The sequence below is a fragment of the Piliocolobus tephrosceles genome, chromosome 16 (genome assembly GCF_002776525.5).
Source record: "Piliocolobus tephrosceles isolate RC106 chromosome 16, ASM277652v3, whole genome shotgun sequence".
Lineage (NCBI taxonomy): Eukaryota > Metazoa > Chordata > Mammalia > Primates > Cercopithecidae > Piliocolobus > Piliocolobus tephrosceles.
The window spans coordinates 7,477,265-7,499,801 of record NC_045449.1 but is presented as its reverse complement, the minus strand read 5'-3'; the positions used below and the strand labels follow the sequence as shown (position 1 = coordinate 7,499,801).

At 49.6% G+C, this 22,537-nt stretch overlaps 2 protein-coding genes across 4 annotated transcripts in view; one reads left to right on the top strand and one right to left on the bottom strand.

Moving 5' to 3' along the window:
• The window catches only part of WRAP53 (WD repeat containing antisense to TP53), a 28,506-nt gene extending 25,283 nt beyond the window's left edge, over positions 1–3,223 (bottom strand). The window contains exons 1-4 of one of the 2 annotated variants that reach the window (XM_026456299.1): positions 2,938–3,223; positions 2,420–2,851; positions 2,178–2,276; positions 1,800–1,911 (exon numbers count right to left, since the gene is read on the bottom strand). In XM_026456299.1, the coding sequence (XP_026312084.1) occupies positions 1,800–1,911; positions 2,178–2,276; positions 2,420–2,850 (642 nt within the window). In that variant the 5' untranslated portion in view covers position 2,851; positions 2,938–3,223. The remainder of the gene's footprint in view (positions 1–1,799; positions 1,912–2,177; positions 2,277–2,419; positions 2,852–2,937) is intronic. The other variant, XM_026456300.1, reaches the window with a different exon arrangement.
• A 715-nt stretch (positions 3,224–3,938) lies between these two features.
• On the top strand, positions 3,939–22,326 carry TP53 (tumor protein p53). 2 transcript variants are annotated; one of them, XM_023193314.2, is made up of 11 exons: positions 3,939–4,112; positions 13,778–13,879; positions 13,997–14,018; positions 14,104–14,382; positions 15,136–15,319; positions 15,401–15,513; positions 16,083–16,192; positions 16,535–16,671; positions 16,764–16,837; positions 19,695–19,801; positions 21,067–22,326. In XM_023193314.2, exons 2-11 carry the CDS (start codon positions 13,806–13,808, stop codon positions 21,146–21,148), a joined length of 1,182 nt encoding a protein of 393 aa, XP_023049082.1. In that variant the 5' UTR covers positions 3,939–4,112; positions 13,778–13,805; the 3' UTR covers positions 21,149–22,326. The 2 variants fall into 2 exon arrangements, with proteins under 2 accessions (XP_023049082.1, XP_023049083.1); XM_023193315.3 differs by lacking the exon at positions 19,695–19,801.
• The last annotated feature ends 211 nt before the right edge of the window (positions 22,327–22,537 follow it).

Below are 22,537 nucleotides of genomic sequence, written 5' to 3'. Positions count from 1 at the left end.
CCGGGGCTGGAGTGCAGTGGCCGGATCTCAGCTCACTGCAAGCTCCGCCTCCCGGGTTCATGCCATTCTCCTGCCTCAGCCTCCCGAGTAGCTGGGACTACAGGCGCCCGCCACCTCGCCCGGCTACTTTTTGTATTTTTTAGTAGAGATGGGGTTTCACCATGTTAGCCAGGATGGTCTCGATCTCCTGACCTCGTGATCCGCCCGTCTCGGCCTCCCAAAGTGCTAGGATTACAGGCTTGAGCCACCGCGCCCGTCCTCATTCTGGGTTTTTTATTTTGTGTTTGTTTGTTTGTTTCGAGATGGAGTCTCACTCTGTCGCCCAGGCTGGAGTGCAGTGGCGTGATCTTGGCTCACTGCAACCTCCACCTCTCGGGTTCAAGTGATTCTCCTGCCTCAGTCTCTCAAGTAGCTAATTTGAGATTTGTCTCATCATCACATCCAGCTAATTTTTGTATTTTTGTAGAGACGGGGTTTTGCCATGTTGGCCAGCCTGGTCTCGAACTCCTGACCTCAGGTGATCTGCCTGCTTCAGCCTGCCAAAGTGCCGGGATTACAGGTGTGACCCACCGAACCCAGTCTGTTTTGTTGTTTTTTGAGATGGAGTCTCACTCTGTCGCCCAGGCTAAAGTGCAGTGGTACAATCTTGTCTGACTGCAGCCTCTACCTCCCGAGTTTAAGAGATTCTCCTGCCTCAGCCACACGAGTAGCTGGAATTATAGGCGTGTGCCACCACATGCAGCTAATTTTTGTATTTTTAGTAGAGATGGGGTTTCGCCATATTGGCCAGGCTGGTCTCGAACTCCTGGCCTCAAGTGATCTGCCCGCCTTGGCCTCCCAAGTAGCTGGGATTACAGGTGTGAGCCACCGTGCCGGGCCTTTCTGGTCTTTTAACACACAAAGCTATTTCCCAGTTCTGGGTGTTTGTAATATCATTGCCAGTTCCTGGAAAGCTCTTTCCGGAAGTGTTCATGTGACTGACCCCTTATCGTCCTTCGGGTCTTAGTTCAAATGCCTCCTTTTCAGAGAGCTCCTTCCTGACCATTTTATGCAATGTGCTTTCCTCTAGTTAGTCTCTCTTCATTCTGTGTATTTCCTTCAGAGCGTTTATTATCATCTTGGTCCTGATGCCTGCTGGTTTATGTATTTGTTGTCTATCCCCGACAGAGAAAGCAAACCAGCCCTTCATCTGTCTTGTCCACCACTTTATCCCAGCACAGTGACTATCATGTATCAGTAGTCAATCAATAAATATCTATAGGCCGGGCGCGGTGACTCACACCTGTAATCCCCACCCACACTTTGGGAGGCCAAGGTGGGCGGATCATCTGAGGTCAGGAATTTGATATCAGCCTGCCCAACATGGCGAAACCCCATCTCTACTAAAACTACAAAAATGAGTCGAGTGTGATGGCGTGCACCCGAAGTACCAGCTACTCCGGGGACTGAGGCAGGAGAATCGCTTGAACCCAGAAGGCAGAGGTTGCAGTGAGCTGAGATCACACTACGGCACTCCAGCCTGGGTTTCAGAGCAAGACCCTGTCTCAAAAAAATAATAAATATAAATACATATATACTGCCACAAGAAATTCACTACTTTTTAGCGAAAAACACAGATTCCTAATTAAAGAAAGGGAAAATGTCTCTCTAAATAACTTCAGAAAACGCTACATGTGGAAACATCTTGAAAAACAGTCCCATTTGTGAACAGGAAGCACTTGGACTACTCTTTCTCCATCTCCATGAAGGACTTAAATGTGCAGCACTGATGAAGAGGCAGAGTTAGCCCCAGTCCTTACCATTTCTGCATATTCCACCTGCTCCCCCTCGTGGTACAGCTCTGGGGGCAGGTTATAAATTCGCAAGATGTTATCAGCACTATTGGTCAAGATGCAGGAACCGTCAGGAGCCCTAGAAACAGGAGAGAGTTAGAAAGCTGGCCCGACCTATGCTTTTCAAGTGTAGGTCTAGGGCTGAGCCTACCTCTGGTGTAGGTAAGCCCCCCGAATCCTTGAGGGAAGGAGAAGACACAAACTGCTAAATAAAATGTAAGTTCAGTCTAAAAGGGCTACGTGCTCCTTCTCCCAGCTCTGGGGCATCCCTCTCCTAGATAACCGGACTGTTTTACGGTGAAAATCTCGGGGGTGGTCAGCTCCCTGCCCCGTTGTTATCCTTACCACTTACAGCCTTTCAAGAAGTTCTCAGGTTGGGTGCTAAACTCTGACCAGGAACCACTGAGAAATCGAGGCAGCTGGGAGAAGCTGTAGTTCCAAGCACTGAAAGGAAGATGGGGTCAACAAACCTGGGTCGCCAAGCAAAGGAGGCAGGGGCCTGGAGAAGTGGTTCTGAGGACCAGAGGACAGGTCGACCTCACACTTCATCTCCCCAGACTCCACACTCCACTGCCATCACCACTTACGTGTCTCCCTCGTCCTCTGCAGCGGGTTCCCCAGAGGCATCTTCCACGGCTTCTTCAGACCCCAACTCTGGCCTGTTCGTTTCTTCTTCAGAAAGGCTCCCGTTTGCTTCTTCTGCAGGAAGTCTCGTATTTTCAGAAAGTTCTTGCTCCTCGATTTGACGACTCAACTCACTAGGAGCACCAAACTCTGTTTCCAGGGGAGTGGAGAGAGAAACTGGGTCCCCCTCCCCTAGCTCCTGGGACACAGCTGAGCCAGCCACAGGATCTGGGGACAACCGAGGCGGATCCTCCCTTTCGAGAGGCGGTGGAATCAGTTCAGGGTCCGCATTTTTATCCATCGGGGAAGCGTGGGGAGAAGGATGGGCTGGAGCTGGATCCTGGTCTGAGGGATAGCAGTCCGGAGCTAACGGTTGAGTCTCCAAAGTCTTCATACTGCAGAGGAAGCACAGCGGACATTGGCCTCAGCCAGGATGGCTTCGAAGTTCTCAGGGATCCGATGCAGAGCTAATGAAACCCACCTGTGTTTCCTTCCTCTTCTGGGAGGAGGCAGAAGACTCCCGGGAGGCGAAGCGAACAGCGGACGCCAATTTTGAAAGCACTGCGTTCCTTAGCACCGCAGGTCGCTACGAGCCTCTTGCTGTCGCGGGATTTGGGCCCACCTTCCGATTGGGCCGCTGCATCCCGGATCAGATTTCGCGGGCGACCCACGGAACCCGCGGAGCCGGGACGTGAAAGGTTATAAGGTTTCCCGTTCCCATCAAGCCCTAGGGCTTCTCGTGGCTGCTGGGAGTTGTAGTCTACACGCTTCTATCTTGGGGAGAAGCGCCTGCGCTCCCCCTACCGAGTCCCGCGGTAATTCTTAAAGCACCTGCACCATCCCCCGCTGCCTGCAGAGGGCGCTGCCGGTCTTGCACCTCTTGCATCTCGTTCTCCAGGCTCCAGACCTGTTTCTCTTCCTTCATTCAAAAAGTATTTATTATCGAGCTCTTACTTGCTACCCAGGACTGATATAGGCACTGAGGAATACAACAATAAATAAGATAGTAGAAAAATTCTATATCCTTCTAAGGCTTACGTTTCCATGTACTGAAAGCAATTAACAAATCTTTTCAGAGTGATAAGTGTTGTGAAGATTAAACAAGATAGTGTGATATAAAGTATGTGGGAGAAAACGTCAGCGTGAGATATTAAGGAAAGTCTTCCTAAAAAACGACATTTAAGCTGATGAGAAGAAAGGATCCAGCTGAGAGCAAACGCTTTCTTCCTTCCATCCTTCATATTTGACACAGTGCAGGATTCCTCCAAAATGGTTTCCACCAATTCTGCCCTCACAGCTCTGGCTTGTAGAATTTTCCACCCCAAAATGTTAGTATCTACGGCACCAGTTCGGCAAGAATCCTGACTCTCTCTGCACCCTCCTCCCCAATTCCATTTCCTTTGCTTCCTCGGGCAGGCGGATTACTTGCCCTTACTTGTCATGGCGACTGTCCAGCTTTGTGCCAGGAGCCTCGCAGGGGTTGATGGGATTGGGGTTTTCCCCTCCCATGTGCTCGACTGGCGCTAAAAGTTTTGAGCTTCTCAAAAGTCTAGAGCCACCATCCAGGCAGCAGGTAGCTGCGGGGCTCCGGGGACACTTGGCGTCCGGGCTGGGAGCGTGCTTTCCAAGACGGTGACACGCTTCCCTGAGGATTGGGTAAGTTCCTGACTGAACTTGATGTGTCCTCTCTGAGTCACGGGCTATCGGCTCCGTGTATTTTCAGCTCGAGAGAATCGCTGGGGCTGGGGGTGGGGCAGTGGGGACTTAGAGAGTTTGGGGGTGAGTGGGATGGAAGCTTGGCTAGAGGGATCAACATAGGAGTTGCATTGTTGGGAGACCTGGGTGTAGATGGTGGGGATGTTAGGACCATCCGAACTCAAAGTTGAACGCCTAGGCAGAGGAGTGGAGCTTTAGGGAACCTTGAGCCGGCCTAAAGGGTACTTCTTTGCACATCTACCCGGTGCTAGGCGTAGGGAATCCCTGAAATAAAAGATGCACAGAGCATTGAGATCTGAGACTTTTGGATCTCGAAACATTGAGAACTCATGGCTGTATATTTTAGAGCCCATGGCATTCTTGTGCAACCTCGGGCTCCATTCCGAAATGATCATTTGGAGGTGATCCGGGGAGCCCAAGCTGCTAAGGTCCCACAACTTCCGGACCTTTGTCCTTTCTGGAGCGATCTTTCCAGCCAGCCCTTGGCTCCGCTAGATGGAGAAAATCCAATTGAAGGCTGTCAGTCGTGGAAGTGAGAAGTGCTAAACGAGGGGTTTGCCCGCCAGGCCGAGGAGGACCATCTCAATCTGAGAGGGCCGGCAGCCCTGTTATTGTTTGGCTCCACATTTACATTTCTGCCTCTTGCAGCAGCATTTCCGGTTTCTTTTTGCCGGAGCAGCTCACTATTCACCCGATGAGAGGGGAGGAGAGAGAGAGAAAATGTCTTTTAGGCCGGTTCCCTTTACTTGCAGAGGGAGGCTGCTATTCTCCGCCCGCACTTTTTTTTTTTCTGGATTACTTGGTTATGGCCTTTTCAAAGGCAGGGGTATTTGTTTTGATGCAAACCTCAATCCCTCCCCTTCTTTGAATGGTGTGCCCCACCCCGCGGGTCGCCTGCAACCTAGGCGGACGCTACCATGGCGTGAGACAGGGAGGGAAAGAAGTGTGCAGAAGGCAAGCCCGGGGGTATTTTCAAGAATGAGTACATCTCATCTTTCCGGAGGAAAAAAAAAAAAAGAATGGGTACGTCTGAGAATCAAATTTTGAAAGAGTGCAATAATGGGTCGTTTGATAATTTGTCGGAAAAACAATCTACCTGTTATCTGGCTTTGGGCTAGGCCATTCCAGTTCCAGACGCAGGCCGAACGCCGTGAAGCGGAAGGGGCGGGCCCGCAGGCGTCCGTGTGGTCCTCCGTGCAGCCCTCCGGCCCGAGCCGGTTCTTCCCGGTAGGAGGCGGAACTCGAATTCATTTCTGCCGCTTCCCCATCCTTTAGCTCGCGGTTGTTTCATTCCGCAGTTTCTCCCCATGCACCTGCCGCGTACCGGGCACTTTGTGCCGTACTTACGTCATCTTTTTCCTAAATCGAGGTGGCATTTACAGCGCAGTGCACAGACCAAGTGCACGGGAAGATGAGTTTTGGCCCTAACCACTGCGTGATGCCTACCAAGTCAGAGACCCATTTCATCGTCCCAGAAGCGTTTCATCGCCCCTCTTCCCAGTCGATTCCCGACCCCACCTTTATTTTGATCTCCATAACCATTTTGCCTGTTGGAGAACGTCATATAAAATGGAATCGGGCTGGGCCCGGTGGCTCACGCCTGCACTTTGGGAGGCTGAGGCGGGCGGATGACTTGAGGATAGGAGTTCCAGACCAGCCTGGCCAACATGGTGAAGCCCCGTCTCTACTAAAAAATACAAAAATTAGCTGGGCGTGGTGGGCGCCTGTAATCCCAGCTATTCGGGAGGCTGAGGCAGGAGAATCGCTTGAACCCTGGAGGCAGAAGTTGCAGTAAGCCAAGATCGTGCCACTGCACTCCAGCCTGGGCGACAAGAACGAAACTCTGTCTCAAAAAAAAAAAAAATCATACATTATGTGCTCCTTTTTGTCGGCTTCTGTCCTTCAATGTACTGTCTGACATTCGTTAATGTAGTTGTATATATCAGTATTTTGCTCCTTTTCATTTAGTATAGCCCATCGATTGTATATCCGTTCTTTTGATGGCCTTTTGAGTTGTTTCCATTTGGGGTTATGAAATAAAGCTGCTATAAACATTCTTGTAGAATTGTTTTTGTGATCATATGTTTTCGTGTTTCTTGGAGAAGTACTTAGGAGGGGAATTGCGAGTTTGGAAATAAAAAGTAGATGTATTTTGAACTTTATCAGAAGCTCTGAGTTTTCCAGAGCGGTTGTACCATTTTACACTCCAACTAGCAAGATATATGGGAGTTATTATGGTTGTGCCACAGCCTTCCGGACACTGGGTATTGTCAGTCTTTCTAATGTGGTATATCCTTGTGGTTGTAATTTACAGTTCTCTGTTGACTAAGGATGTTCAGCATTTTTTCATGTGCCTATTGGCCATTCGTATTTTGTTTGTAAAGTAGCTCTTCAAGTCTTGCCTGTTATTTTGGTCTTTTGTTTGTTTTTATGGTTCAGTTGTGGGACTGCTTTATACATTCTGGATACAAGTCCTTTATCAGATACATGTATCCTGAATGTTTTCTTCTGATCTGTTGCTTGCCTATTTGTTTGCTTTACAGGGTTTACAGTATCTTAAGAGGAGTAGATTTATCTTTTTTAGGTTCAGTATTTGCCTTGTCCTGTTTAGGACATCTTTTTTTTTTTTTTTTTTTTTAACCCCAGAGTCATGAAGATATTATCTTATATTTTCTTTTAGGAGCTTTATGGTTGTAAGTTTTACACTAACGTCCTTGAGCCATTAATTAATTCTTAAAATGAGTTGTTTATGGTGTGAGGTGTAGAAGTCAGTCTCTGGTATGTTTCCTCTATGGAAATCCAGTTATTCTGTCTCCACTTGTTGAAATAGGCTTCTTTTCTCTACTGAATGCTTTTAACTTTAATTATTGTACAGTTGGAGTATGGGGCTACCATTTTAGTGCTATTTTCTTTTTTTCTTTTTTAATTTTTGAGACAGGGACTCACACTGTTGCCCGAGCTAGAGTACAATGGCACAATCAAGGCTCACTGCAGCCTTGAACCCCTAGGCTCAAGCAGTCCTCTAGCCTCAGCCTCACAAGTAGCTGGGACTACTCCAGCATACCCAGCTAACTGTTTTATTTTTTTGTATTGACAGGATCTCACTATGTTGCCCAGGCTGGTCTCAAACTGCTGGCCTCAAGCTTTCATCCCATCTCGGCCTCCCAAAGTGCTGGGATTACAGGTGTAAGCCACCATGCCTGACTTCTTAGTGCTATTTTCTATTTATCTCCTCTGTTCTTTGTTCTCTTTAAACGTTTGAGGAAGAAACAGTACCCATCTTACACAAACTCTTCAGAAAATAGAGGAACAGACTGGGCGCAGTGACTCATACCTGTAATCCCAGCACTTTGGTACGCCGAGACAGGAATCACTTGAGGTCGGGAGTTCAAGACCAGCCTGGCCAACATGTCAAAACCCCATCTCTACTAAAAAATACAAAAATTAGGCCGGGCGCGGTGGCTCAAGCCTGTAATCCCAGCACTTTGGGAGGCCGAGACGGGCGGATCACGAGGTCAGGAGATCGAGACCATCCTGGCTAACACGATGAAACCCTGTCTCTACTAAAAAATACAAAAAACTAGCCGGGTGAGGTGGCGGGCGCCTGTAGTCCCAGCTACTCAGGAGGCTGAGGCAGGAGAATGGCGTAAACCCGGGAGGCGGAGCTTGCAGTGAGCTGAGATCTGGCCACTGCACTCCAGCCTGGGCGACTGAGCAAGACTCCATCTCAAAAAAAAAAAATACAAAAATTAGCTAGGCGTGGTGGCACGTACCTGTAATCCCAGTTACTCAGGAGGCTGAGGCACAAGAATCACTTGAACCTGGGAAGCGGAGGTTGCAGTGAGCTGAGATTGCACCACTGTACTCCAGCCTGGGCAACAGAGTGATACCTTGTCTCAGAAAAAAAAGAAAAAGAAAATAGAGGAACATTTCCCAACTTGTTTTTGAAGCCAACATAATCCTGGTACCAAAACCAAACGAGGACATTGCAAGAAAAGAAAATTTAGACCAATATTCCTGTTAGCATATACATGCAAAAGCTAACAAATTTTAGCAAACCAAACCTGGTAATATAGAAAAAAGGATAAATAGGCCAGGCGCAGTGACTCACGCCTGTAATCCCAGTACTTTGGGAGGTCAGGAGTTTGTGACCAGCCTGACCAACATGGTGAAACCCCGTTTTTAATAAAAATACAAAAATTAGGCTGGGCACGGTGGCTCATGCCTGTAATCCCAGCACTTTGGGAGGCTGAGGTGGGCAGATCACGAGGTCAGGAGTTTGAGACAAGCCTGACAAACATGGTGAAACCCCGTGTCTACTAAAAATACAAAAATTAGCCGGTGTGGTGGCACCTGCCTGTAATCCCAGCTACTCAGGAGGCTGAAGCAGAATTGCTTGAACCTGGGAGACAGAGGTTGCAGTGAGCTAAGCTCGTGCCACTGCACTCCAGCGTGGGTGACAGAGCAAGACTTTGTCTCAAAAAAAAAAATTAGCTGGGCATGGTGGTGGGCACCTGTAATCCCAGCTGCTTGGGAACCTGAGGCAGGAGAATCACTTGAACCCAGGAGGCGGAGGTTGCAGTCAGCTGGGATCACACCATTGCACTCCAGCCTGGGCCACAGAGTGAGACTCCATCTCAAAAAAAGAAAAAGTAAAAGCATAAATACATTCTAACCAAACAAGGTTTATCTCAGGATTGTAGTTGATTTAACATTCAAAAATCGGCCTGGTGCAGTAGCTCAGGCCTATAATCCCAACACTTTGGGAGGCTGAGGCAGGAAGGTCTCTTGAGTCCAGGATTTCAAGACCAGCCTGAGCAACATAGCCAGACTGGTCTTTACTGGGGGGAAAACATCAGTCTGTGTAATTCACCACATTAGCAAATTGAAACATAACCCTATGATCATTTCAACAAATGCAGCAAAAGCAGTTAAGGATATTCAACACAAACGCATAATTACAAACAAACCAACCTCCTAGCAAACTAGGGAAAGGAAACTTACCTAGTTTGATAACAGGGCATCCACAATCAGAGTTCCACTAGCAGCATATATAATGGTAGAAAACTCAGTGCTGCCGGGCGTGGTGGCTCACGCCTGTAATCCCAACACTTTGGGAGGCTAAGGCAGGCAGATCACAAGGTCAGGAGATCGAGACCATCCTGGCTAACATGCTGAAACCCCGTCTCTACTGAAAATACAAAAAAAATTAGCCGGGCATGGTGGCGGGCACCTGTAGTCCCAGCTACTCGGGAGGCTGAGGCAGGAGAATAACTTGAACCCAAGAGGCAGAGGTTGCAGTGAGCTGAGATCGTCTCATTGCACTCCAGCCTGGGCAACAAGAGCAAAACTCCATCTCAAAGAAAAAAAAAGGAAAGAAAAAAGAAATAATGATTAGAAAGGAAGAAATAAAACTTATATTCACAGCCAGTATGATTCTATACATACACATCCTAATGGGACCGGGCATGGTGGCTCATGCCTGTAATCGTAGCACTTTAAGAGGCTGAGGCAGGTGGCTCACCTGGACCAGCCTGGCCAACATGGTGAAACCCCGTCTCTAATAAAAATACAAAACATTAGCCAGGCGTGGTGACAGGCACCTCTAATCCCAGGTACTCGGAAGGCTGAGGCAGGAGAATTGCTTGAACCTGGGAAGTGGAGGTTGCAGTGAGCCGAGATCATGCCATTGCACTCTAGGCCAGGCAACAGAGTGAGACTCTGTCTTAAAAAAAAAGAGTGAAATTCCATCTCAAAAGAAAAAGCCCTAATGGGAAATCCATAAAAAGCTACCAAAACGAATAAATAAATATAGAAAGGTTGCAGGTTACAGGGCAATATAGTTATTCCTGTATCTGTAGGGGCTTGGTTCTGGGACGCCTCACACACCAAACCCGCAGATGTCTAAGTCCCATATATGAGATGGCATAGTATTTGCATTTAACCTACACATATCCTCCCATATAGTTTGAACTATCTCTAGATTACTTACATTACCCCCATACAATGAAAATGCTAATGTACATGCAAGTGTGTATGTAAGTACTTGTCCTACTGTGTTGTTTAGGGAATCACCGGGCATATAGGCCTTCAGGGCTGATACCAGCAGCCACTGTAACGATTCTGGTCAGGCCTGCCCCTGTTTGGAGTCTCAGTTGAGCTCATTGCCTTCCCACCCAGCCAAGGGTACCTGCATTTCTTTTGGCTCCCTGCCCATTTGGAAGGCCTAGTTCAGCTTGGCACATTTGTATCCTGGCCCTCTGATGCTGGTACCCCTGGAAAGACCCTGCTCTGAAAAACACTGAGATTTTAGTTGCTACTGAAGACTTGAGAGGTGAAGACAGAGAGACCTCCTGTGTGTGGAAATGTGTCCCTCCAAGTGGAATTGAGACTTTGGGCTCCCCATTTCAGGACAGCACCTCCTGACCTGTTGACTCTTGACCTGAAGGAGGTGGACTTGCATTAACGGAGTGGGGGTAGGGGCAGTACCACAGATCCGCACTAACAATCACACAGTTCTCTCTAGAATAATAATATAGAACAACTGCAGAAACAGCTAACCTTTATTGAGCTCTTACTGTGTGTCCAGCACTTTCCTCAGCTCTTTACATTTCCCATAATACACAGGGTACTAGGCCATGCTTGGTGGTTCATGCCTGTAATCCCAGCACTTTAGAGGGCTGAGGCAGGCAGATCACCTGAGGTCGGGAGTTCAAGACCAGCCTGACCAACATGGTGAAACCCTGTCTCTACTAAAAATACAAAATTAGCCAGGCGTGGTGGCCTGTAATCCCAGCTACTCAGGAGAATCATTTGAATCCGGGAGGCAGAGGTTGCGGTGAGAAGAGATCGCGCCACTGCACTCTAGCCTGGGCAACAAGAGCTAAGACTCTGTCTCAAAAATAAAATAAAATAAAATAAGAAAACAGCCTGGCATTAAAGGAGCTGTTTGGTAGGGGGATGTTTTGTCACTGCAAAAAACAGAAAAGTAGGCTGGGCGCGGTGGCTCATGCCTATAATCCCAGCACTTTGGGAGGCTGAGGTGGGCGGATCACCTGAGGTCAGGAGTTCGAGACCAACCTGACCAATATGGAGAAACCCCGTCTCTACTAAAAACACAAAATTAGCCGGGCGTGGTGGCACATGCCTGTAATCCCAGCTACTAGGGAGGCTGAGGCAGGAGAATCACTTGAACTCGGGAGGCGGAGGTTGCAGTTAGCTGAGATCACGCTGGTGCACTCCAGCCTGGGCAACAAGAGTGAAACTCCATCTCAAAATAAATAAATAAATAAACAAACAGAAAAGTGTAATGAACACTTTCAGTGGGCATGTTTCTTAGCAAATCTGATGACAAATTTGACATAAAGAGAGCATCCCTGAAGGAAAAAAAAAAAACTAAACTAAAAAAAAGAAAGAGAGCATCCTGCCTGGGCAACATAGTGAAACCCTGCCTCTACAAAAAAACTCAAAAATTGGCTGGGCGCGGTGGCTCACGCCTGTAATCCCAGCACTTTGGGAGGCGGAGGTGGGAGGATCACCTGAGGTCAGGAGTTCGAAACCAGCCTGGCCAACATGGCAAAACCCCATCTCTGCTAAAAATACAAAAAATTAGTCGGGCACAGTGGTGGGCGCCTGTAATCCCAGCTACTCAGGAAGCTGAGGCAAGAGGATCGCTTGAACCTGGGAGGTGGAGGTTGCAGTGAGTCGAGATCGTACCACTGCACTCCAGCATGGGCAACAGAGCGAGACTCCATCTCCAAAAACGAAAAAGAAAGAAAAAAAACTAAAAAATTAGCCAGGCAGTCCTCTGTGGTCCCAGCTACTTAGAAGGCTGAGGCAGGAGAATCATTGAGCCCAGGAATCCGAGGCTGTAGAGTAAGCCATGATTGCACTACTGCATCGTAGCCTGGGCAACAAAGCAAGACCCTGCGTCAAAAAAAAAAAAAGAAAGAAAGAAAGAAAGAACAAGGCGGGCCCGGGGGGGGGGGCCCCGCCCGTAAATCTAGCGCTTTGGGAGGCCGAGGCAGGTGGATCACAAGGTCAGGAGTTCGACACCAGCTGGGCCAACATGGTGAAACCCTATCTCTAATAAAAATACAAAATAATTAGCCAGGCGTGGTGGCAGGCACCTGTAATCCCAGCTACTCGGTAGGCTGAGGCAGGAGAATCGCTTGAAACCAGAAGGCAGAGGTTGCAATGAGCCTAGATTGCACCACTGCACCTGGGTGAAAAGAGCGAAACTCTGTCTCATAAAAAAGAGAGAGAGAGAGAAAGAACATGGCAAAGCCTTTGAAAGCTTGTCAGGGAGAAGGTGAGATGATAGTTGCATAACTTCGTGCAAGATGCTGGTCCACACAGGGGCTGCCCCTTGCTCCTTCTTGCTCCCTTGACCTCTCATATAACAGGCTTGTGTGTTACTCACAGTTTTTGAGCCCAAGCAGGTGCAAGCCATTGTGATCTAATACTTTGGTCAGCAAGATAACAAGATAGATCACTGCCCTGCCCTTAGGAAGTGTATATGCTATTAGAGGAAACAGATGAAATAAATAAGAAAAAGTATTAGACAATGTAAGTGCTATGAGAATGCAAATAAGGTGATGTGAATTGAAATAGGATGACTTGAAGTCTGCGTGGGAAGGAGCCTACCCCTGTGTTCCGGCTGGCCAGGACCACCAGTTGATTAGCAGAGAAGGGCAGCCGGTCTAGCTAGAGCTTTTGGGGAAGAGGGAGTGGTTGGTAAGAGATGAGATTAAAGAAGCCGAGAAGGGCCATTCGTGAGGGGTTTGTAAAGGCAGGGCTGAGGAGTGTCCCAAGAGAATGGGCAGGTGAATGGTGAGACAGTTGTTCTTCCAGAAGCTTTGCAGTGAAAGGAATCAAAGAAGTGGTCCATGTATCAGGTGGGGAAGGGTGGGGGCCAAGGGGATGTCTTTCCCCATACAGAGATTGCAGGCTGAGAATGACTGCATCTTTGTTAACAGGAAGTGGGAGCGGGGCACGGTAGCTCACGCCTGTAATCCTGGCACTTTAGGAGGCCGAGGCGGGTGGATCACCTGAGGTCAGGAGTTCGAGACCAGCCTGGCCAACATGGTGAAGCCCTGTCTCTACTAAAAATACAAAAGTTAGCTGGGTGTGGTGGCACTTGCCTGTAATCCCAGCTACTCAGGAGACTGAGGCAGGAGAATGGCTTGAACCTGGAAGGTAGAGGTTGCAGAGAGCTGAGATCGTGCCATTGCACTCCAGCCTAGGTGACAGAGCGAGACTCCATCTCAAAAAATAAATCAATAATAAATACAGGAAGGGAGTTGGGAATAGGGTGCACATTTAGGAAGTCTTGGGGATTTCGTGGTGGGAAGGTTGGAAGTCCCTCTCATGATTATCTTTTCCTCAAAGAAGTGCATGGCTGGTAGGGGTGGGGCAGGAGTGCTTGGGTTGTGGTGAAAGATTGGAAGAGAGGATATGAAGCAGCCATTCTTTTCCTACTCCACGGGAAGCCATGCTGCCTCAGACCCTGGCATTGTGTTGAGGGAAGGGGTTCCTTCTCCGCAGGCCCAGGTGACCCAGGGTTGGAAGTGTCTCATGCTGGATTCCCACTTTTCCCCTTGTAGCAGCCAGACTGCCTTGCGGGTCACTGCCATGGAGGAGCCGCAGTCAGATCCTAGCATCGAGCCCCCTCTGAGTCAGGAAACATTTTCAGACCTATGGAAACTGTGAGTAGATCCACGGGAAGGGCAGACCCACTGTCCCCACCCCAACCCCAGCCCCCTAGCAGAGGCCTGTGGGAAGCAAAAAATCCGTGGGACTGACTTTTTGCTCTTGTCTTTCAGACTTCCTGAAAACAACGTTCTGGTAAGGACAAGGGTTGGGCTGGGGACCTGGCGGGCTGGGGGGCTGGGGACCTGGTCCTCTGACTACTCCTTTCACCCATCTACAGTCCCCCTTGCCGTCCCAAGCGGTGGATGATCTGATGCTGTCTCCGGACGATCTTGCACAATGGTTAACTGAAGACCCAAGTCCAGATGAAGCTCCCAGAATGTCAGAGGCTGCTCCCCCCATGGCCCCCACACCAGCAGCTCCTACACCGGCGGCCCCTGCACCAGCCCCCTCCTGGCCCCTGTCATCCTCTGTCCCTTCCCAGAAAACCTACCATGGCAGCTACGGTTTCCGTCTGGGCTTCCTGCATTCTGGAACAGCCAAGTCTGTGACTTGCACGGTCAGTGGCCCTGAGGGGCTGGCTTCCATGAGACTTCAATGCCTGGCCATATACCCCTGCATTTCTTCTGTTCGGAACTTTGGGATTCCTCTTCACCCTTTGGCTTCCTGTCTGTTTTTTATAGTTTACCCACTTAACCTGTGATCTCTGACCCCTGTCCCAAAGTTGAATATTGCCCCTTGAATTTGGGCTTTTATCCATCCCATCACACCCTCAGCATCGCTCCTGGGGATGCAGAACTTTTCTTTTTCTTCACCCACGTTTATTCCTTGGCTTTTGAAAGTAAGCTCCTGACCAGGCTTGGTGGCTCACGCCTACAAGCCCAGCACTCTCAGAAAGAGGCCAAGGCGGGCAGATCACCTGAGCCCAGGAGTTCAAGACCAGCCTGGGTAACATAGTGAAACCTTGTCTCTACAAAAAAAAACAAAAAATTAGCCAGGCATGGTGGTGCATACCTGTAGTCCCAGCCACTCAGGAGGCTGAGGTGGGAAGATCACTTGAACCTAGGAGATGGAGGCTGCAGTGAGCCATGATCATGCCGCTGTGCTCCAACCTGGGTGACAGAGCAAGACCCTATCTCAAAAAAAAAAAAAGGAGAAAAGCTCCTGAGGTGTAGACGCCAACTCTCTCTAGCTCCCTAGTGGGTTGCAGGAGGTGCTTACGCATATTTGTTTCTTTGCTGCCCTCTTCCGGTTGTTTTATTTGTTCACTTGTGCCCTGACTTTCAACTCTGTCTCCTTCCTCTTCCTACAGTACTCCCCTGACCTCAACAAGATGTTTTGCCAGCTGGCCAAGACCTGCCCCGTGCAGCTGTGGGTTGATTCCGCACCCCCGCCCGGCAGCCGCGTCCGCGCCATGGCCATCTACAAGCAGTCACAGCACATGACGGAGGTCGTGAGGCGCTGCCCCCACCATGAGCGCTGCTCAGACAGCGATGGTGAGCAGCTGGGGCTGGAGAGATGACAGGGCTGGTTGCCCAGGGTCCCCAGACCTCTGATTCCTCACTCTTTGCTCTTAGGACTGGCCCCTCCTCAGCATCTTATCCGAGTGGAAGGAAATTTGCGTGTGGAGTATTTGGATGACAGAAACACTTTTCGACATAGTGTGGTGGTGCCCTATGAGCCGCCAGAGGTCTGGTTTGCAACTGGGGTCTCTGGGAGGAGGGGGTAAGGGCGGTTGTCAGTGGCCCTCCGGGTGAGCTGTAGGGGGCTTTCTCCTGCTGCTTATTTGACCTCCCCATAACCCGATGAGATGTGCAGAGTAAATGGGTTTACCCATTGCACAGTTGAAAAGACTGAAGCTTACAGAGGCTAAGGGCCTCCCCTGCTTGGCCGGGCACGGTGGCTCGTGCCTGTAATCCCAGCACTCTGGGAGGCCGAGGCGGGCAGATCACAAGGTCAGGAGATCAAGACCATCCTGGCTAACATGGCGAAACCCTGTCTCTACTAAAATATACAAAAAAAAAAAAAATTAGCCAGGCGTGGTGGCGGGCACCTATAGTCCCAGGTACTTGGGAGGCTGAGGCAGGAGAATGGTGTGAACCCGGGAGGCAGAGCTTGCAGTGAGCCGAGATCGTGCCACTACACTCCAGCCTGGGCGACACAGCGAGACTCTCTCAAAAAACCAAAAAGGCCTCCCCTGCTTGCCACAGGTCTCTCCAAGGCCCACTGGCCTCTTCTTGGGCCTATGTTCTCTTCTAGGTTGGCTCTGACTGTACCACCATCCACTACAACTACATGTGTAACAGTTCCTGCATGGGTGGCATGAACCGGAGGCCCATCCTTACCATCATCACACTGGAAGACTCCAGGTCAGGAGCCACGTGCCGCCCTGCACACTGGCCTGCTGTGCCCCAGCCTCTGCTTGCCTCTGACCCCTGGGCCCACCTCTTACTGATTTCTTCCATACTACTACCCATCCACCTCGCATCACATCCCCAGTGGGGAATCTCCTTACTGCTCCCACTCGGTTTTCTTTTCTCTGGCTTTGGGACCCGTTACCTGTGACTTCTCCTCCACCTACCTAGAGCTGGAGCTTAGGCTCCAGAAAGGACAAGGGTGGTTGGGAGTAGATGGAGCCTGTTTTTTTAAACGGGACAGGTAGGACGTGATTTCCTTACTGCCTCCTGCTTCTCTCTTCCTATCCTGAGTAGTGGTAATCTACTGGGACGGAACAGCTTTGAGGTGCGAGTTTGTGCCTGTCCTGGGAGAGACCGGCGCACAGAGGAAGAGAATTTCCGCAAGAAAGGGGAGCCTTGCCACGAGCTGCCCCCTGGGAGCACTAAGCGAGGTAAGCAAGCAGGACAAGAAGTGGTGGAGGAGACCAAGGGTGCAGTTATGCCCCAGATTCACTTTTATCACCTTTCCTTGCCTCTTTCCTAGCACTGCCCAACAACACCAGCTCCTCTCCCCAGCCAAAGAAGAAACCACTGGATGGAGAATATTTCACCCTTCAGGTACTAAAGTCTTGGGACCTCTTATCAAGTGGAAAGTTTCTAGTCTAACACTCAAAATGCTATTTTCTTCTTAACTGCTTTACCTGCAATTGGGGCATTTGCCATCAGGGGGCAGTGATGCCTCAAAGACAATGGCTCCTGGTTGTACCTAACTAACTTCAGAACACCAACTTACACCATAATGTATATTTTAAAGGACCAGACCACCTTTCAAAAAGAAAATTGTTAAAGAGAGCATGAAAATGGTTCTATGACTTTGCCTGATACAGATGCTACTTGACTTACGATGGTGTTACTTCCTGATAAACTCGTCGTAAGTTGAAAAGATTGTAAGTTGAAAATGGATTTAATACACCTAATCTAAGGAACATCACAGCTTAGCCTAGCCTACATTTTTTTTTTTTTTTTTGAGACGAAGTCTCACTCTGTCACCCGGGCTGGAGTGCAGTGGCGGGATCTTGGCTCACTGCAACTTCTGCCTCCCGGGTTCAAGCGATTCTCCTGCCTCAGCCTACTGAGTAGCTGGGATTACAGGCACCCGCCACCACGCCCAGCTGATTTTTGGGGTTTTTTTTTGGTTTTTGGTTTTTTTAGTAGAGATGAGGTTTCACCACATTGGCCAGGCTGGTCTCGAACTCCTGACCTTGTGATCCACCCGCCTCAGCCTCCCAAAGTGCTGGGATTACAGGCGTGAGCCACCGCACCTGGCCTGCTTTTTTTAGTCTACTTTTACTTTATTTTTAATGGAGACAGCATCTTGCTCTGTTGCCCAGGCTGGATTACAGTGATGTGATCATAGCTCATTATACCCTCGAACTCCTGGGCTCAAGCAATCCCACCACCTCTGCCTCCCCAGTAGCTAGGACCACAGGCGTACACCACCACACCCAGCTGATTTTTTAAATTTTTTGTAGAGATAGGGTCTCACTGTAGTGCCCAGGCTGGTCTCTAGCCTACTTTTTTGAGACAAGGTCTTGCTCTGTCACCCAAACTGGATAGAGTACAATAGTGCAGTCACAGCTCCCTGTAGCCTCCACCTCCCAGGCTCCATCCATCCTCCCAGCTCAGCCTCCCAAGTCGCTGGAACTACAGGCCCACACCACCATGCCTGCCTAATTTTTATTTTTTATTTTACTTATTTATTTTTTTTGAGACGGAGTCTCGCTCTGTCACCCAGGCTGGAGTGCAGTGGCACAATCTCGTCTCACTGCAACCTCTCCCTGCCGGGTTCAAGCGATTCTCGTGCCTCAGCCTACTGAGTAGCTGGGACTATAAGCGCCTGCCACCACACCCGGCTAATTTTTGTATTTTTAGTAGAGATAGGGTTTCACCATGTTGGCCAGGCTGGTCTCAAACTCCTGACCATGTGATCCACCCGCCTTGGCCTCCCAAAGTGCTGGGATTACAGGTGTGAGCCACCATACCCAGCTAATTTTTATTATTTATTTATTTATTTATTTTAAGGCAGAGTCTCTCTCTCTCACTCAGGCTAGAGTGCAGTGGCACAATCTTAGCTCACTACAGCCTTGACCTCCGTGGGCTCCGGTGATTTCAGCCTCCCAAGTAGCTAGGACTACAGGCACATGCCATGACACCCGGCTAATTTTTTATTTTCTGTGAAGTCAAGGTCTTGCTATGTTGCCCTGGTATCAAACCCCTGGACTCAATCAATCCTTCCACCTCAGCCTCCCCAAGTACTGGGATTACAGGCACGAGCTACCACACTCAGCCCTAGCTTAGTTGAAACGTGTTCAGAACATTTAAGTTACCTGATAGTTGGGTAAAGTCATCTAACACAAAGCCTGTTTTATGGTAGTGTTGTATATCTCATGTGATTTATTGAATATTGTTACTGAAAGTGGGAAACAGCATGGTTGCATGAAAGGAGGCACAGTCGGGCCGGGCACAGCCCGGGCGCAGAGCGAGACTCAGGAAAAGAAAAGGCCAGGCACGGTGGCTCACACCTGTAATCCCAGCACTTTGGGAGGCTGAGGTGGGTGGATCACGAGGTCAGGAGATCGAGACCATTCTGGCCCACATGGTGAAACCCCATTTCTACTAAAATACAAAAATTAACCAGGCATGATGGTGGGTGCCTGTAATCTTAGCTACTTGAGAGGCTGAGGCAGGAGAATCGCTTGAACCAGGAGGCGGAGGTAGCAGTGAGCTGAGATGGCTCCACTGCACTCCATCCTAGGCAATAGAGTGAGACTCCGTCTCAAAAAAAAAAAAAGAAAAGAAACGAGGCACAGTTGCTTGCACCTCTAGTCCCAGTTACTTGAGAGGCTAAGGCAGGAGGATCACTTGAGCCCAAGAGTTTGAGTCTAGCCTGAACAACATAGCAAGACATCATCTCTAAAATCTAAAAAAGGGCCGGGCACAGTGGCTCCCATCTATAATCCCACCACTTTGGGAGGCGGAGGTGGGTGGATCACCTGACATCAGGAGTTGGAAACCAGCCTGGCTAACATGGTGAAGCCCCATCTACTAAAAACACAAAAATTAGCCGGGTGTGGTGGCACACACCTGTAGTCCCAGCTACTCAGGAGGCTGAGGTACAAGAATCACTTGAACCCAGGAGGCGGAGATTGCAATGAGCTGAGATTGCATCATTGCACTCCAGCCTGAGCGGCAGAGCAAGACTCCATCTCAAAAAGAAAGAAAGAAAGAAAGAGAGAGAGAGAGAGAGAAAGAAAGAAAGTTTTTAAAAGTCAGCTGTATAGATACTTGAAGTACAGTTTCTACTAAACGCATGTTGCTTTTGTACCATCATAAAGTCACACAGTTGTAGGTTGAACCATCTTTTAGCTCAGGTACTGTGTGTATATTTATTTCTCCCCCTCCTCTCTGGCTGCAGATCCGTGGGCGTGAGCGCTTCGAGATGTTCCGAGAGCTGAATGAGGCCTTGGAACTCAAGGATGCCCAGGCTGGGAAAGAGCCAGCGGGGAGCAGGGCTCACTCCAGGTGAGTGACCTCAGCCCCTTCCTGGCCCTACTCCCCTGCCTTCCTATGTTGGAAAGCCGTAGGATTCCATTCTCATCCTGCCTTCATGGTCAAAGGCAGCTGACCCCATCTCACTGGGTTCCAGCCCTGCACAAACAGTTTTTTAGTCTTCCACCAGTTGAATCCTATAACCACATTCTTGCTTCAGTGTATCCACAGAACCTCCAAACCCAGGGATGAGTGTAGATGTGTGGATACTTCTTTGCCATTCTCAGCAACTCTGAGCCCAGAGCTGGAGGGTCTCAAGGAGGGGCCTAATAACTGTGTAATATTGAGTAGAGCCAGAGTTTCAGGTCATATACTCAGCCCTGACATGCACCGGCAGGTCCTAGGTGACCCCCGTCAGACTCAGTTTCCTTATATATAAAATGGGGTAAGGGGGCCAGGCGCAGTGACTCACGCCTGTAATCCCACCTCTCTGGGAGGCTGAGGTGGGTGGATCACCTGAGGTCTGGAGTTTGAGCCCAGCCTGACCAACATGGAGAAACCCCGTCTCTACTAAAAATACAAAAGTAGTCGAGCGTGGTGGCACATGCCTGTAATCCCAGCTACACGGGAGGCTGAGGCAGGAGAATCACTTGAACCCGGGAGGCAGAGGTTGCGGTGAGCCGAGACCCCGCCATTGCACTCCAGCCTGGGCAACAAGAGTGAAACTCCGTCTCTAAAAAAACTAAAAAAATAGGCCGGGCGCGGTGGCTCAAGCCTGTAATCCCAGCACTTTGGGAGGCCAAGACGGGTGGATCACGAGGTCAGGAGATCGAGACCATCCTGGCTAACACGGTGAAACCCCGTCTCTACTAAAAAATACAAAAAAACTAGCCGGGTGAGGTGGCGGGCGCCTGTAGTCCCAGCTACTCGGGAGGCTGAGGCAGGAGAATGGCGTGAACCCGGGAGGCGGAGCTTACAGTGAGCTGAGATCCGGCCACTGCACTCCAGCCTGGGCGACAGAGTGAGACTCCATCTCAAAAAAAAAAAAAAAAAAAAACTAAAAAAATAAAATAAAATGGGGTAAGGGAAGATGATGAGTCTGATACACGCCAATACTCTGAGGTTAACATATTAGTTAACATATTTGAAAACATATTTGCCTGGGATGTGGCCATCATCTTGATTTGAATTCCCCTTGTCCCAGCCTTAGGCCCTTCAACGCATTGGTCAGGGAAAAGGGGCACAGACCGTCTCACTCATGTGCTGTCGTCTCTCCTCCCTGCTTCTGTCTCCTACAGCCACCTGAAGTCCAAGAAGGGGCAGTCTACCTCCCGCCATAAAAAACTCATGTTCAAGACAGAGGGGCCTGACTCAGACTGACATTCTCAGCTTCTTGTTCCCCACTGACAGCCTCCCACCCCCATCTCTCCCTCCCCTGCCATTTTGAGTTTTGGGTCTTTAAACCCTTGCTTGCAATAGGTGTGCATCAGAAGCACCCAGGACTTCCATTTACTTTGTCCCGGGGCTCGACTGAACAAGTTGGCCTGCACTGGTGTTTTGTTGTGGGGAGGAGGATGGGGGGTAGGACATAACCAGCTTAGACTGTAAGGTTTTTACTGTGAGGGACGTTTGGGAGATGTAAGAAATGTTCTTGCAGGTAAGGGTTAGTTTACAATCAGCCACATTCTAGGTGGCACCCCACTTCACCGTACTAACCAGGGAAGCTGTCCCTCGCTGTTGAATTTCCTCTAACTTCAAGGGCCATATCTATGAAATGCTGGCATTTGCACCTACCTCACAGAGTGCGTTGTGAGGGTTAATGAAATAATGTACGTCTGGCCTTGAAACCACCTTTTATTACATGGGGTCTAGAACTTGACCCCCTTGAGGGTGCTTGTTCCCTCTGCCTGTTGGTCGGTGGGTTGGTAGTTTCTACAGCTGGGCAGCTGGTTAGGTAGAGGGAGTTGCCAAGTCTCTGCTGGCCCGGCCAAACCCTGTCTGAGAACCCGTTGGTGAACCTTAGCACCTAAAAGGAAATCTCACCCCATCCCACACCCTGGAGGATTTCATCTCTTGTCTACGATGATCTGGATCCACCAAGACTTGTTTTATGCTCAGGGTCAATTTATTTTCTTTTTTTTTTGTTTTTCTTTGAGACTGGGTCTCACTCTGTTGCCCAGGCTGGAGTGGAGTGGCGTGATCTTGGCTCACTGTAGCCTTTGCCTCCCCGGCTCAAGCAGTCCTGCCTCAGCCTCCGGAGTAGCTGGGACCACAGGTTCATGCCACCACGGCCAGCCAATTTTTGCATGTTTGGTAGAGATGGGGTCTCACGATGTTGCCCAGGCTGGTCTCAAAATCCTGGGCTCAGGCGATCCGCCTGCCTCAGCCTCCCAGAATGCTGGGATTCCAAGTGTGAGCCACCACGTCCAGCCGGAAGGGTCAACCTCTTTTACGTTCTGCAAGCACGTCTGCATTTTCACCCCACCCTTCCCCTCCTCCCTTTTTATATCCCATTTTTATATCGATCTCTTATTTTACAATAAAACTTTCCTACCACCTGTGTGTCTGAGGGGTGAATGCCAGTGTAGGCTACCAGGGTCAGCAGGTGCAGGGGTGAGTGAGGAGGTGCTGGGAAGCAGCAACCTGACTCTGCAAGGAGTGTGGGCTGGGGGGCCCAGGGCCCGGGTTCCGGGAGGGGAACAAAGGCTGGAGACTGGGTCAGTCTGCGGGCTGCATGACAACAAGGGAGGGGGGTGGCTCCATTCATAA

Coding starts and splice junctions, on each gene's coding strand:
- TP53 (XM_023193314.2), top strand. CDS start 13,806: ATGGAGGAGCCGCAGTCAGATCCTAGCATCGAGCCCCCTCTGAGTCAG. Junction 15,514..16,082: donor TGCCCTATGAGCCGCCAGAG/GTCTGGTTTGCA, acceptor GTTCTCTTCTAG/GTTGGCTCTGACTGTACCAC. Junction 16,838..19,694: donor GAGAATATTTCACCCTTCAG/GTACTAAAGTCT, acceptor CTCTGGCTGCAG/ATCCGTGGGCGTGAGCGCTT.